Here is a 17,081-nt window from a genome sequence, read left to right as displayed (position 1 = left end):
ACACCTGCAAGTAATATCCATGTGTTCCGTGGACCTGTGATGCGTGTACCTGTGTTGCGTGGACCTCCTGTGTGTGACGGACGACACGGGACGCTGCACAACGGTGAACCCAGAACATGGCTCAAACAGAATATAGTTATGGTGTAAATTTAACAAACACCGCTGCTGATGTAAGTTATTCACGGCTATACGGCGGAAAAGACGACCCATCCTCAGGCCCTGTTTGTCCAAGCGACCCTGTTTGTGTCTTGATTCACCAATTTTAATATGCTGAGAATTAAAAAATTGCATTTTCTTAAACATAAGGCAATATTATTATTATATATCAGAATATTGTGCATAGTTACAACTAGGTTTGATTATGTTAGGCATTTAGGTTCAATTGGCAACTGTTAGTATTTGTAGCATTTGGGTGTTGCTTCGCTCCCAGGCTGTGGTCGTCGAAGCTGAGGACAACCTCAGAGACACATTCATTAATTTAAATGTGCTGTCTACTCACAATATAGTGTTATTATATTTTATAATTGGATAAATAGTTAGGAGTAGATTAGGTTTGAAGAGATGTTTAGGTTCTGTTGGAAATGATTTATACCTGCTGTGCGTTGCTGAAGCATTTGCAACCTGTCTTCAGGCTAGGCTCGTTAAAGCGGTGGCCCTCCTAACCCCCCCCCCTCAATGTTGATGACACGTATGACAATTAGCAAACAACACAGAAATCATCGATAGATACAGCGATAGCAGGCGGCGTGACGTCTGTGAGGCACTACACATCAAGTAGTCAACACCAGCAATCAACAGCCAATTAATGCACAACTATATTCTACCCACTTCAAGACTCCGCTCCAATATAGAAGCATCAAGATATATGGACCGACAGGCTTTCTATAATTACTTCTATTCAATACCCATTGTTTCGTGTTCTGTCTTGTGTTTGAATTTAATACCCATTCAATACCCATTGTTGAAAGTTTGTTTTCACCTCATCCACCTCACCCAAATGTAGATATAAAATCGAAGATGTGTAAGCTCTATTCAGTTTCAGTTGTGTTTGTAAACTAAAGTCTTTGAAAATGTAATAAGTTTTACGAAACGCGCTCATGTGTCGCGTCAGACTAGAAATAAAAATGAATTTTGGAGAATTGATCTTTGAATTACCATCAACAGTGAAAAGAAATGAGAGAAAGATCGAGAAAATTCGTGTTAGAATTATTAATCTTACTTTTTCGGTCATATTTAATATATATATATATATATATATATATATATATATATATATATATATATATATATATATATATATATATATATATATGTTTCATTGAATATGACCGCATATTCTGTATTTATTATTTTCTGGTTTAGGGCTTCTATCCCTCTAACTATTTTCTTAGCAGGCTAAGTTATAGAAAATAGTTAGAGGGATAGAAGCCCTAAACCAGAAAATAATAAATACAGAATATGCAGTCATATTCAATGAAACATGTTTGAAAGAAAACCTGCTGCCAGTATACACCAATATATATATATATATATATATATATATATATATATATATATATATATATATATATATATATAACTGAAAACTCACACCCCAGAAGTGACTCGAACCCATACTGCCAGGAGCAACGCCACTGGTATGTACAGGACGCCTTAATCCACTTGACCATCACGACTGGACAAAAGGAGGTGATAGCCGAAGCTATTTGACCCCCCCCCCCCTTCCCGCCGGCACTCGGATGGTAATCTTGGGCATAGCAGTTTATCAAATCACCTCATTCTTTAGGGCACATGTGAAGAACATAAATGCGAACAAGCCTGAATGGTCCCCAGGGTTATATGCAACTGAAAACTCACACCCCAGAAGTGACTCGATCCCATACTGCCAAAAGCAACGCAACTGGTTTGCACAGGACGCCTTAATCCACTTGATCATCATGATCGGACATAAGAAGGTGATAGCCGAAGCTATTTGAACCATCCCCCCGTTGGCACCAGGATGGTAATCTTGGGCATAGCATTTTATCAAATCACCTCATTCTTTGGGGCACACGTGAGAAACACAAATGCGAACAAGCTTGAATGGTCCCCAGGACTATATGCAACTGAAAACTCACACCCCAGAAGTGACTCGAACCCATACTGCCAGGAGCAACGCAACTGGTATGTACAGGACGCCTGATAACATGCTATGCCCAAGATTACCATCTGGGTGCCGGCGGGGGGGGGGGGGGTTCAAATAGCTTTGGCTATCACCTTCTTATGTCCGGTCGTGATGGTCAAGTGGATTAAGGCGTCCTGTTCATACCAGTTGCGTTGCTTCTTTCAGTAATGGTTCGAGTCACTGATTGACAGATTCATTACAAACGATAAGGAAGTATGCGAGGAACTCAATAAGAAATGCCAAGAGGTCTTCTCAGTAGAGCAAGGAAGAAGTCCCAGATATAGGAGAGAGAATATCTAACCAAACACCACTAGATGAGTTTGTGATTACCAGCGGGGAGGTGAGAAAGCATCTGCTAGAGCTGGAAGTGACAAAGGCTATAGGCCCGGAGGGAATCTCACCTTGGATACTGAAAGAAGGAGAAGCAGCACTGTGCCTACCACACTCCGTGGTATATAACAGGTCACTGGTGACAGGGGGGAACTGCCAAAAATTTGGAAGATGGCTAATGTAGTCCCGATATTCAAGAAGGGTGATATACAGGAGGTACTGAGCTACAGGCCAGTGTCACTAACTTGCATACCTTGCAAGGTGATGGAGAAGATTGTGCGAAAAAAACTAGTAAAACTTCTGGAGTGGAAGAGCTTAGTCACAATATCAGCATGAGTTCAGGGATGGCAAATCATGCCTCACAGCATTGATTGAATTCGATGCAATGGCAAAAAAAAATCAGGCAAGAGATTGGTGGGCAGACTGCTTATTTTTGGATTGTCAGAAAGCTTTTGACACAGTACCACATAGGAGACTAGTGCACAAACTGGAGATGCATGCAGTAGTGAAAGGGAAGGTACAACACTGGATAAGGGAGTACTAAGCAACAGAAGACAGAGTCACTGTGAGAGGTGAGATCTTGGAGTAGCGAGGCGTCACCAGTGGAGTCCCTCAGGGATCAGTTCTTGGACCTAAACTATTCCTGAAATATGTAAATGATCTCCCAGAGGGAATCGACTCCATCCTCTCATTTTTTGCTGATGATGCAAAAATTATGAAGAAGATTAAGACTGAGGAAGATAGTATGAGGCTACAAGATGACCTAAACAAACTGAAGGAATGGTCAAACAAATGGCTACTAAAGGTCATCCCAAGTAAATGTAAGGTAATGAAACTAGGGGGAGGAAATAGGAGGCCAGACACAGGATACCGAATAGGAGATGAAGTCCTTCGCGAAACGGACAGAGAGAAAGATCTAGGAGATGATATCACGCCAAACTTGTCTCACGAAGCCCACATCAAAAGAAAAACATCGGCAGCGTATGCGAGGCTGGCTGACATCAAAACTGCCTTCAGAAACCTGTGTAAGGAATCTTTCAGAACCTTGTATACCACATATGTAAGGCCAATCCTGGAGTATGTGGCCCCAGCATGGAGCCCATACTTTGTCAAGCACAAGACGAAGCTGGAAAAAGTTCAGAGGTATGCCACAAGGCTAGTCCCAGAACTAAGAGGCATGAGTTACGAGGAAAGGCTGCGAAAAATGCACCTCACGACACTGGAAGACAGACAAGTAAGGGGAGATATGTTCACTACCTACAAAATTCTCATAGGAATTGACAGGGTAGACAACGATGGATTATTTAACACGGGTGGTATGCAAACAAGGGGATATAGGTGAAAGATGAGTACCCAAATGAGCTACAGAGACATTAAAAAGAACGTTTTCAGTGTTAGAATAGTTAGTAAATGGAATGCATTAGGTAGTGATGTGGTGGAGGCTGACTCCATACACAGTTTCAAATAGGCTCAGGAATCTGTAAACCAGTTGATTGACAGTTGAGAGGTGGGACCAAAGAGCCAGAGCACAACCCCCGCAAGCACAACTAGGTGAGTACAACTAGGTGAGTGCACACACATAAACAACCAACATAAACACCTGTCATGAAAAACAAAAAAATAATGCCAATAATATTAAATGAATTCACGCAGCTAACAACACATCCACCCCTATTATACCTCTTTCTCCCCTTCCTGGGGAGGGGGGTATAATGGAAAGGTAGGGGGAGGGTAGAGGGGAAGTGGACAGGGTGGAAGGTAGGGGAAGGAAGGGGGAGAGGGTAGAGGGTAGGGGGAGAAAGGTGGGGAAGGAGGAGGGTAGGGGAGGTGGGGAGGGTGGAGGGTAGGGGAGGTGGGGAGGGTAGAGGAGGGAAGGTGGGGAGGTAGGGTAAGGGAGGTGGAGAGGGTGGAGGGTAGGGGAGGGGAGGTGGGGAGGGAGGGTAGGGTAAGATAGGGGAGGTGGAGAGGGTGGAGAGTAGGGTAGGGGAGGTGGAGTGGGTGGAGGGGAGGGGAGGGGAGGTGGGGAGGGTGGAGAGTAGGGGAGGGGAGGTGGGGAGGGAGGGGTCAGTGGGGGGCATCATACCATCACTGGGTAGTGTTGTCGACGTGGGGCTCATTAGAGTTATTATCGTAAATATTCAATGAAATACTCGACTTGTTCTCCATTTTACTTTTTATATTATCATTATTACTTTTATTATTATTAATACATTTATCATAATTATTATTTTTATTATCTCTCTTCGTATTTTCTCACTCTTCACCCTCTTCACATCCCCCACCTCACCCCTCTTCACATCCCCCCACCTCACCCCTCTTCACATCCCCCACCTCACCCCTCTTCACATATCCCCACCTCACCGCTCTTCACATCCCCTACCTCACCCCTCTTCACATCCCCCACCTCACCCCTCTTCACATCCCCCACCTCACCCCTCTTCACATCCCCCACCTCACCCCTCTTCACATCCCCCACCTCACCCCTCTTCACATCCCCCACCTCACCCCTCTTCACATCCCCACCTCACCCCTCTTCACATCCCCCCACCTCACCCCTCTTCACGTCCCCCCACCTCACCCCTCTTCACATCCCCCACCTCACCCCTCTTCACGTCCCCCCACCTCACCCCTCTTCACATCCCCCACCTCACCCTTCTTCACATCCCCCACCTCACCCCTCTTCACATCCCCAACCTCACCCCTCTTCACATCCCCAACCTCACCCCTCTTCACATCCCCCACCTCACCCCTCTTCACATCCCCCACCTCACCCCTCTTCACATCCCCCACCTCACCCCTCTTCACATCACCCACCTCACCCCTCCTCACACCCCCCCACCTCACCCCTCCTCACACCCCCCCACCTCACCCCTCTTCACACCCCCCCCCCCCACCACACCTTTGATGTCCTCTCGAGCGAGAAAACAAAAGTTTGTCGGGTTGGTCCTGTGGCCGAGATTATTGTCCTCCTCCCGCAGGTCCACAGGACCAGACCGTCGCCACCAGCGACTGACAAATGTAATTTGTTTAGAAAAGACAATCAGATTTGGACCCGGGAACACCTGGTCTGCGTCCTGGGCTCAGGTGACGTCTGTGTAGGACCCGGGAACACCTGGTCTGCGTCCTGGGCCCAGGTGACGTCTGTGTAGGACCCGGAAACACCTGGTCTGCGTCCTGGGCCCAGGTGACGTCTGTGTAGGACCCGGGAACACCTGGTCTGCGTCCTGGGCCCAGGTGACGTCTGTGTAGGACCCGGAAACACCTGGTCTGCATCCTGGGCCCAGGTGACGTCTGTGTAGGACCCGGGAACACCTGGTCTGCGTCCTGGGCCCAGGTGACGTCTGTGTAGGACCCGGGAACACCTGGTCTGCGTCCTGGGCCCAGGTGACATCTGTGTAGGACCCGGGAACACCTGGTCTGCGTCCTGGGTCCAGGTGACGTCTGTGTAGGACCCGGGAACACCTGGTCTGCGTCCTGGGTCCAGGTGACGGCTGTGTAGGACCCGGGAACACCTGGTCTGCGTCCTGGATCCAGATGACGTCTGTGTAGGACCCGGGAACACCTGGTCTGCGTCCTGGGCCCAAGTGACGTCTGTGTAGGACCCGGGAACACCTGGTCTGCGTCCTGGGTTCAGGTGACGTCTGTGTAGGACCCGGGAACACCTGGTCTGCGTCCTGGGTCCAGGTGACGTCTGTGTAGGACCCGGGAACACCTGGTCTGCGTCCTGGGTCCAGGTGACGTCTGTGTAGGACCCGGGAACACCTGGTCTGCGTCCTGGGTCCAGGTGACGTCTGTGTAGGACCCTGGAACACCTTGTCTGCGTCCTGGGCCCAGGTGACGTCTGTGTAGGACCCGGGAACACCTGGTCTGCGTCCTGGGTCCAGGTGACGTCTGTGTAGGACCCGAAAACACCTGGTCTGCGTCCTGGGCCCAGGTAAGGTCTGTGTAGGGGGTATGTGAAAAGGTGAGGTGGTTATCAAGGGAAAGCGTCAAACCATTACGACTATATAGTACTTGGAAGGGGTCAGGATAAGGATTTGGGATGGGACGGAGGGGGTAGGAATAGTGCCCAAGCACTTTGACGGTTAGGGATTGAACGCGGACCAGCATGAAGTGAGACCGTCGCTTACCGTCCAGTCCAAATAGTAGCGGCTCACGTTTTCTATGTATAGACTAGGTGGGTTGTGTGGGGCCGGGCGTCATAGTGGCTGGTACTCGTCCATGGGGGCCGGACGGTAATGTAACGCACACATATGAGTCAAGGCATTTCGTAGGCCCTCTGTCTGTGTCTGTCTGTCTGTCTGTGTCTGTCTGTCTGTCTCCCAAAGTTCACCCCGAGACAACCAACTAACCCCGGACTGGTTTTCTCTCCGACAGTGACCAAGTTGGTGGGGAGCGACCCGGTGGAGTTCCAGCGTCCAGAGTATTTCGCTGAAGTACCAGAGAACACCACCCGCGACCTTCTGCTGCGACTCTCTGCCAGAGTCCAGAGTCCAGGTGAGTCCTCCTCCAGGCATTGGTACTGGCCCAGTGTCCTGGTGAGTCCTCCTCCAGGCACTGGTACTGGTCCAGTATCCAGGTGAGTCCTCCTCCAGACACTGGTACTGGTCCAGAGTCCAGGTGAGTCTTCCTCCAGACACTGGTACTGGTCCAGTGTCCAGGTGAGTCCTCCTCCAGACACTGGTACTGGTCCAGAGTCCAGGTGAGTCTTCCTCCAGGCACTGGTACTGGTCCAGTGTCCAGGTGAGTCCTCCTCCAGGCACTGGTACTGGTCCAGTGTCCAGTTGAGTCCTCCTCCAGGCACTTGTACTGGTCCAGTGTCCAGGTGAGTCCTCCTCCAGGCACTGGTACTGGTCTAGTGTCTAGGTGAGTCTTCCTCCAGGCACTGGTACTGGTCCAGTGTCCAGGTGAGTCCTCCTCCTCCAGGCACTAGTGCTGGTCCAGTGTCCAGGTGAGTCCTCCTCCTCCAGGCACTAGTGCTGGTCCAGTGTCCAGGTGAGTCCTCCTCCAGGCACTGGTACTGGTCCAGTGTCCAGGTGAGTCCTCCTCCAGGCACTGGTACTGGTCCAGTGTCTAGGTGAGTCCTCCTCCTCCAGGCACTAGTGCTGGTCCAGTGTCCAGGTGAGTCCTCCTCCAGGCACTGGACCTGGTCCAGTATCCTGGGTGAGTCCTCCTCCAGGCACTGGTACTGGTCCAGTGTCCAGGTGAGTCCTCCTCCAGGCACTAGTGCTGGTCCAGTGTCCAGGTGAGTCCTCCTCCTCCAGGCACTAGTGCTGGTCCAGTGTCCAGGTGAGTCCTCCTCCAGGCACTGGTACTGGTCCAGTGTCCAGGTGAGTCCTCCTCCAGGCACTGGTACTGGTCCAGTGTCCAGGTGAGTCCTCCTCCAGGCACTGGTACTGGTCTAGTGTCCAGGTGAATCCTCCTCCAGGCACTGGTACTGGTCCAGTGTCCAGGTGAGTCCTCCTCCAGGCACTGGACCTGGTCCAGTATCCTGGGTGAGTCCTCCTCCAGGCACTGGTACTGGTCCAGTGTCCAGGTGAGTCCTCCTCCAGGCACTGGTACTGGTCCAGTGTCCAGGTGAGTCCTCCTCCAGGCACTGGTACTGGTCTAGTGTCCAGGTGAGTCCTCCTCCAGGCACTGGTACTGGTCCAGTGTCCAGGTGAGTCCTTGTTACGGACCCGAGCCCAGCGTCCGAGCACGGAGCAGTGACGACCGCGCCATCTGTGGGTCAGCTCCCGAAACCCCCTCCAAATGGACGGTGCCATCTAGTGAGGACGAGGCATACTGGCCACAAGGGCTAGTTTCCCGTCCTGATCAGCTCATAACACTGCCGCTGCTGACCTCTGGTGAGGTGACGCTTAGACAGCAACGCCATCTATGGAGTGGATAGGTGGGCGTTTGTGTCTAAGCCTGTAAGTAAGGTGCCCTAGAGTGTCCCTATTACTGATGACGTGTCTGATTACAGAGTCGACCTGGGACTGCTGTAATGAACGTTGGATCAGTCTACCCAAGGCAGCCGTCTTGTCTCCAAGTATTTGCTGCAGCAGTTGTGAGTCACCCCCCCCCCCCCCCAGATGAACACTGTGGTGTTAGCCTGCCTGTGACGTGGCAGTTGAGGGATTGTCGTACCCAGGACTGACTGGTGGAGACGCTTAACCACTGGAGTGTTGTGGCGAGGAGAGTGGTCTGTGGGATCACACGAGGCTCCTGATTAGGGCTCACTACCCTAGTATCGGTCGTGGAGTGGCCTAACCAGCGTTGCTGATTGGAACCTGCCAGCTACCGGCTGGACTTGTGGTTGATGGCCTCCACGACGGTGCCACCAGTGGAACTGTGATTTGGCTGGCCTGTGGCCAGGGTAGACTTAAGAGAATCGAAGGATTCATCGTGAGGCCACAAGAGGACCGAGAGCTTAGCATTGTTGAGCACCGTGAACGTCCAGAGTCTTCAGAGGAAGACTTCGTTGTATATTAGTGTTTATTCCTCCCCCTTGTGATAATCTTTATATTATTTATGGTGATGGTGACAATTATATTATTAAGTTTTTGCCTTTGTCTCCCTTCCCCGTTTATTTAACTTGCGTTACGGATCACATCCCTTGAAAGCCACTACTAGCTTGGGGCCGGATACCCTACCTCTAACAACATCAGAGAAAGAACCCGGTTGCGACCCGAGAGGGCCGTAACATAATTGGCATCCCCAGCGGGATTCGACCCCTTGTCAAGTATGTTTGACAGGGGTGGTGAAGTGGCATAATCCCTGTAAATAATTGCCCCTGTGTGTGACTATTAGGACGTTTTACGTCCTGTGCGGTGCTCAGAGTGATTCAGTGCAATATTGTAGAGCGAGGTGCTCGCTGTGATTACGTGCAATATTGCGTAGTGCGGTACCCGGTGTGATTACGTGCAACATTGTATAGCGAAGTGCTCGCTGTGATTAAGTGCAATATTGTGTAGTGCGGTGCCCGGAGTAATTACGTGCAATATTGGCAAGTGCAGTGTTTTGTGCGATAAAGTGCAATATTGACGTAGAACAGTGCTCGGTGCGTCAAGTGCTAAAGTGAAGCGGTGTGTTAAGTGCTAGTGTTCCATTTCAGTGACAATGGCAGTAAAATCGACCATCGACGATCTGGACGATGTTCAGGCTTTTCTGAACAGGGAGGACTGTCTTGCCAGATTAAAATATCTGGGGAAACAGGAACTAGTGTTAGTGAGTGCCTACCTGGAGATCAAGATACGTGCCAGTGATTCCCGTGTGGAGATCCTGTCCAAGGTTCTCCGGCATTTGAAGGCCGAGGAGAAACAGGAAGGCGAGGTGCATAGTATAAAAGAAGGTGACGAGATAGCTTCCACTGAAAAAGAAGATAAAGGCAGTGACATTGACAGTGATGCAGGTGAGCTAAATATAAGTTTACTTACAGTAAAAATGCGTGCCTTGGAAATTAATCATGAGATAGAATGGAAGAAATTAGAAATGGAAAGAGAGAGACAAGATAAAGAATTAGAGATGAGGCGTTTAGAATTAGAAGAAAGGAGAGAAGAAAGAGAAAGAGAAGAGAAACGAGAGAGAGAAGAGCGAGAAAGAGAAAGAGAAGAGCGAGAAAGAGAAAGAGAAGAGCGAGAAAGAGAAGAGAAACGAGAACGAGAAAGAGAAGAACGAGAAAGAGAAAGAGAAGAACGAGAAAAAGAACGAGACAGGCAAGAACGACGAGACAGAGAGGAAAGAGAGAGACAACATGAGCTAGAAGTATTGCAGTTAGGCGGTGGTCGGAGGCAAACAACGAACACAAGTATTTTCGATCCGGTGAGGAACATCAAAATGGTCCCGAAGTTCAACGAGAAGGAAGTTTCGAAGTTCTTCGCGGCCTTCGAGAAAGTCGCAGCCTCTTTGGAGTGGCCAAGGGAGAATTGGGCCATCATGATACAGTCCGTCCTGACTGGGAAGGCCCAAATCGCCTACTCCACGTTGTCCCTTGACGACTCTGGCGATTACGACAAGGTGAAGAAAGTGGTGCTCATGGCGTACCAATTGGTACCTGAGGCTTACAGGCAGAAGTTCAGAAACCTGAAGAAGACCTCAGAGCACACTTTCACCGAATTCGCCACAATCAAGGAACGGCTTTTCCAAGAATGGTGTGCCTCTCAGAAGGTGGAGACCAAAGAAGACCTCGAGCAGCTCATACTGTTAGAGGACTTCAAAGACTGTCTGTCTGGGGATCTGAAGACGTACCTAGAGGAACAGCAGGTGGAGACCTTAAGTGCGGCAGCCACCATGGCTGAAGAGTACATCCTAACGCATAGGCCTTCTGCTAAGTATGCCCCGAGGAATTACCCACGCCGGTTTGACAAACCTCGTCATGACGAAGAGGAGACCCCCGTCCCACAAAGCGCTAAGAAGACGCCCCCAAGTAGCCCTCGAAGGACCAGTCCTAGCAGTCCGAAACACCGGAGTCCGAGGAGGAATGTGGTGTGTTGGACTTGTGGGCAGAAAGGGCATGTAGCTGCTATGTGCCGAGGCAGAAGAGGTAGCGGCGCTCGTAGGGAGGTGATGTTGATGAGCTGTGTGACACCACCAGCAGGAAGCCAGTCTACGACTACGCAGGAAGGACAAAGTTTGTTCGCCCCTCACACTTCAAGCGGGTACGTAACGAGTGATCACACTGGTAGATCAGTTGTAGTGCTCAGAGATAGTGGAGCAGCCCAGTCCCTGATCGTGGGTAGCTCGTTACCCGAGGGAGTGAGTGTGGATGGGAGACAAAAGGTTGTCCTGGTTGGGTTTCCTAGGACGCAGTACATCGCCCCCTTAGTGCCGGTATATCTCGACTCGCCTTACTTCAGCGGCACATGTGCATTGGCAGTAGTCGATACCCTCCCTATAGCTGGGATTGACGTGGTACTAGCCAACGACTTGGTGACAGATTGGAGCACCAATCATCCCAAGATTGTGGACGAGTCAGCCGGAACAGCAAGGTCTGAGGTAACAGCAGGCAGTGGTAATGTCCAGGTACAGACAGACCCAGAATTAAATACTATGTTTAATTTGCCCTCTACCCGACAGATTGAGAGCATCCTAGCAGAGTCTCCTGATTCTTCTCCCGACGAGGAACATGCGGTTAAGGTAGCAGAAGCGACTGAGCAAGAAGAGAGGTCTGGTGTGCAAGCACCTACGGATACCCCAGAGTCTGGAGCGAAGGCGGATGAGTACTTGCGGTATGGCAAGATACAGCATTCATTGAACCGGCCAGAGATTCCCCAGACGTCGGAGGTATGTGAGGTATGTACGAAAGTTCTAGTGCCCTCTTCGGTCCAAACCAGGCTAATGGATATAGCCGGTTATGGACATTACAGGCTCAGGAAGCTTATCCCTCAGTTGGCCCCATGTTTCTTAGCGGTATTTTGTTTTATTCTCGTGTGTGTTCTCAGTAAGGACCAGTGGACGACCCGACAGATGATGGCTCCCTTGAACATCATGAAAAGACCCCAGAGATTGGAGACGTGCACTGTGAGTAGTGCAGTCGAAGAAGGGACCTGGAAGGTGATGGTAGATACAGGAGGTACGAGATGTGATATTACGAGTGACTGTTTCCGACAGGTTGACACCCCCCGCGTGATTGCTGAGCCTAAATGCAGCGTTATACGGAACGTTGGTCGACCTGACGGTGGTAGAGCGAATGCCATCCTCGATGTACGAGCAGCCCTGTTGGGACTAGGTGTGGGCCTAGTAGAGGAGTATGCTGTGAGTACTGATTTAACTGTCGCTGTGACTCTAAATAATCCGACCCCTGTATTCCAGGTTCCCGTCTCCCTGAAGGACTACCGGACCGGTACTAGAAATGCCGTCTGTAACCAGCCATCAACGGTGCCACGACACAGGGAGGTGTCGAGTCGCCCCAGATCGTGTCTACACCGATCCTTACTCGAGAGATGTGAGATTATACTCCGGATTGACATCTCGGTGAAGGTGTGGGACGTTGCAACAGGCAGGTCATTGCCTACCATCTTCAAGTTTCATCTGTGCTAGAGTTTCCCGTTCGGACAGTTCTGTGGACAAGACATCCTCGCCATTCCAGTTCTTAGTGTATGTGAGTGCGTGTGGAGTTGTATCCACATACTAATTTGGTTTGTGTTTTTCTTTTATAGAACCCCAAACCAAATTTTTTTGGTGGGGAGGTGTTACGGACCCAAGCCCAGCGTCCGAGCACGGAGCAGTGACGACCGCGCCATCTGTGGGTCAGCTCCCGAAACCCCCTCCAAATGGACGGCGCCATCTAGTGAGGACGAGGCATACTGGCCACAAGGGCTAGTTTCCCGTCCTGATCAGCTCATAACACTGCCACTGCTGACCTCTGGTGAGGTGACGCTTAGACAGCAACGCCATCTATGGAGTGGATAGGTGGGCGTTTGTGTCTAAGCCTGTAAGGTGCCCTAGAGTGTCCCTATTACTGATGACGTGTCTGATTACAGAGTTGACCTGGGACTGCTGTAATGAACGTTGGATCAGTCTACCCAAGGCAGCCATCTTGTCTCCAAGTATTTGCTGCAGCAGCTGTGAGTCACCCCCCCCCCCCCCCCCGGATGAACACTGTGGTGTTAGCCTGCCTGTGACGTGGCAGTTGAGAGATTATCGTACCCGGGACTGACTGGTGGAGACGCTTAACCACTGGGGTGTTGTGGCGAGGAGAGTGGTCTGTGGGATCACACGAGGCTCCTGACTAGGGCTCGCTACCCTAGTATCGGTCGTGGAGTGGCCTAACCAGCGTTGCTGATTGGAACCTGCCAGCTACCGGCTGGACTTGTGGTTGATGGCCTCCACGACGGTGCCCCCAGTGGAACTGTGATTTGGCTGGCCTGTGGCTAGGGTAGACTCAAGAGAATCAAAGGATTCATCGTGAGGCCACAAGAGGACCGAGAGCTTAGCATCGTTGAGCACCATGAACGTCCAGAGTCTTCAGAGGAAGACTACGTTGTATATTATAGTGTTTATTCCTCCCCCTTGTGATAATCTTTATATTATTTATGGTGATGGTGACAAATATATTATTAAGTTTTTGCCGTTGTCTCCCTTCCCCGTTTATTTTACTTGCGTTACGGATCACATCCCTTGAAAGCCACTACTAGCTTGGGGCCGGATACCCTACCTCTAACAACATCAGAGAAAGAACCCGGTTGCGACCCGAGAGGGCCGTAACAGTCCTCCTCCAGGCATTGGTACTGGTCCAGAGTCTAGGTGAGTCCTCCTCCTGGCGAATTCTCATTCGGTCCAAAGTTTATGCGAGTCTTTCCACGCACAGTTGCAATTCCAGCCAAAAACGTAATATCTACTTCCAGCAACAACACGGCCTCCATATAGACAGTTCGTCATAATACTAAATACACATAGTACATTAATGAACCACACCATTAGTATATTAATTCATTACTTACCGCACTTACATTTCCCTTCCAAGATAATTTTCCTCTACTTTTTCCTCCCCCAAGCCTAAAAATTTGCAAATACAAAATAGGACACCACGAATGTCAGACCCTATATATTATGCAGCTATAGCACAGAGCGGCTCCCACCTCCTCCCTCTCCCACCCCATAAAAGCAGGCTGGTACAAGTATTTTAGGGAGTAACATGCAAGGGAAGACTAATGAAACTGAAGTTCACTTCACAGAAGTAAAGCAACACCTAGAGTGACATGATCACATCTTAAAAAATCGACAAGGACATGGCAAAATAAAAATGGATTTGATCTTCCCAGGACCTGTAAAAAGGGGGGGCCAAGCCGCTCCCAGAGCCGGACAAAGGGGGGCCCTAGGTGCATCTATGACCAGTAAAAGGGGGGGCCTTGGTGCCCCCAGCACCAGTAAAAGGGGGGCATCGGTGCCCCCAGGGCCAGTAAAGGGGGTACATCGGTGCCCCCAGGACTAGTAAAAGGGGGGCATCGGTGCCCCCAGGCCTAGTAAAGGGGGACACAAGTGCTCCCAGGACTAGTAAAAGGGGGGCATCAGTGCCCCCAGGACCAGTAAAAGGGGGGCATCGGTGCCCCCAGGGCCAGTAAAATGGGGGCCTTCGGTGCATCAATGACCAGTAAAAGGGGGGCCTCGTTGCCCCCAGCACCAGTAAAAGAGGGGGGGGGGGCTTCGGTGCCTCCAGGACCAGTAAAAGGGGGGGCCTCGGTGTCCCCAGGTCCATTAAAAAGGGAGGGGGCATCGGTGCATCAATGACCAGTAAAAGGGGGGCCTCGTTGCCCCCAGGACCAGTAAAAAAGGGGGGCCTTGGAGCCCCCAGGCCCGGTAAAAGGGGGGGGTTCGGTGTCCCCAGGTCCATTAAAAGGGGGGGGGGGCATCGGTGCCCCCAGTATTAGTAAAAGAGGGGGGCGTCTCTGTGCCCCCAGTACCAGTAAAAGGGGGGGGCCCTCGGTGCCCCCAGTATCAGTAAAAAGAAGGGGGTGCCTTGGTGCCCACAGTACCAGTAAAAGGGGGGGGGCCCTCGGTGCCCCCAGTACCAGTAAAAGGAAGGGGGGCCTTGGTGCCCACAGTACCAGTAAATGGGGGGGCCTCGGTGCCCCCAGTACCAGTAAAAGGGGGGGCCCTCGGTGCCTCCAGTACCAGTAAAAGGGGGGGGCTCGGAGTCCCCAGGACCAGTAAAAGGGGGGGTATCGCTGCCCCCAGGACCAGTAAAAGGGGGGGGGGCCTCGGTGCCCCTTGGACCAGTAAAAGGGGGGGCGTCTCTGTGCCCCCAGTACCAGTAAAAGGGGAGGGGGCCCTCGGTGCCCCCAGTATCAGTAAAAGGAAAGGGGGGCCTTGGTGCCCCCAGTACCAGTAAATGGGGGGGCCTCGGTGCCCCCAGTACCAGTAAAAGGAGGGGGGGCCTCGGTGCCCATAGTATCAGTAAAAGGGGGGGGTGCCTTGGTGCCCCAAGGACCAGTAAAAGGGGGGGGGGCCCTCGGTGCCTCCAGTACCAGTAAAAGGGGGGGGGGCCCCTCGGTGCCCCCAGTATCAGTAAAAGGAAGGGGGCCTTGGTGCCCCCAGTACCAGTAAATGGGGGGGCCTCGGTGCCCACAGTATCAGTAAAAGGGGGGGTGCCTTGGTGCCTCCAGTACCAGTAAAAGGGGGGGGCCCTCGGTGCCCCCAGTATCAGTAAAAGGGAGTAGTGGGAAATGGGGTGTAGACCGGCTATTTTGTTTTTTTCGACAGCCGGTCTACGCACCAGGGGCGTAGACCAGCTATTTTGTTTTTTTCCACAGCCGGTCTTCACACCCTGGGATTTACAAACTTTTTTTCCACAGCCGGTCTACGCACCCTGGGTTTTACGAACTTTTTTCCACAGCCAGTCTACGCACCCCCGGTATTACGAACTTTTTTTTCCACAGCCGGTCTGCGCACCCCCCGGTTTTACGAACTTTTTTTCCACAGCCGGTCTACGCACCCTGGGTTTTACGAACTTTTTTTTTCCACAGCCGGTCTACGCACCCCCGGTATTACGAACTTTTTTTTCCACAGCCGGTCTGCGCACTCCTGGTTTTACGAACTTTTTTTCCACAGCCGGTCTACGCACCCTGGGTTTTACGAACTTTTTTTCCACAGCCGGTCTACGCACCCTGGGTTTTACAAACTTTTTTTCCACAGCCGGTCTACGCAACCTGGGTTTTACGAACTTTTTTTTCCACAGCCGGTCTACGCACCCCCGGTATTACGAACTTTTTTTTTCCACAGCCGGTCTGTGCACCCCCCCCCCCCCCGGTTTTACGAACTTTTTTCCACAGCCGGTCTACGCACCCTGGGTTTTACAAACTTTTTTTCTACAGCCGGTCTACGCACCCTGGGTTTTCTCGATTCAACTTGCCTGGGGATTAAAAAGCCGGTCCCTGGGACACCCAAATTTCGTTACCCCAGTGACCCATGCACAGGCATCGATCAATGACGTCATCAGCTAGCCAGTCTTCAATGACGTCATCCATTATAAGCTCGTTTTTCTCAATAAGGCATTTCCATACTGTTGCCCATTTTTCTAGGATCATTTCAAAGCTAAGATTTCAAATTAACACGAGAAATGAGTTCAGCTCTGTCACCAAAGGAGTATTTACCCTGGTCTTTTTCCTAAATCTAAAACCTATTCCAATTTATACCCATTGTTTCGTGTTCTATCTCCTGTTTATAGCCTATTAATAACATTCCCTAATTTAACCCTATACTATAATAAATTATAGTATAGGGTTAAATTAGGGAATGTTAGGTTTAAATGTGAAAATATATTCCTACCTTAAATATATAGTATAATTTCGAGGTAAAGGGGGGTCTAAACCCTCTAGTTATAGGTTAGGATAAGGAAAATTGGGTAAATGGTAATTAAATAGTTTTGGTGAGTTATATCCCTTTCTAACTAAGGTTAGGTTAAGGATGGTTAAGTTGAACTGATGTAGAGAAAATTCCCATTATTATCATATTTTCCATTAACCTCCCTCCCCCCAGGTAATAGAGGTTAGGTTGAGGATGATTGAATTATGTGAAAAAAATATGCTACGAGTATGATGCAATATTGAACCAAGATTCGTGTATCAGAGGTTAGGTCCAGGGCGGTTGGGTTGATGCATAAACAACA

General features: G+C 50.5%; 1 protein-coding gene across 1 annotated transcript in view; it reads left to right on the top strand.

The window, feature by feature from the left end:
• The window catches only part of LOC138373513 (putative neural-cadherin 2), a 225,584-nt gene that overhangs the window by 100,976 nt on the left and 107,527 nt on the right, over window positions 1-17,081 (top strand). Inside the window, exon 2 of the mRNA XM_069339725.1 lies at window positions 6,872-6,991. Within this exon, the coding sequence (XP_069195826.1) occupies window positions 6,872-6,991 (120 nt within the window). The remainder of the gene's footprint in view (window positions 1-6,871; window positions 6,992-17,081) is intronic.

This window comes from Procambarus clarkii, chromosome 42, assembly GCF_040958095.1.
Source record: "Procambarus clarkii isolate CNS0578487 chromosome 42, FALCON_Pclarkii_2.0, whole genome shotgun sequence".
NCBI lineage: Eukaryota > Metazoa > Arthropoda > Malacostraca > Decapoda > Cambaridae > Procambarus > Procambarus clarkii.
Note: the sequence above shows the minus strand (reverse complement) of the source record. Positions and strands in the feature narration are given on the sequence as shown.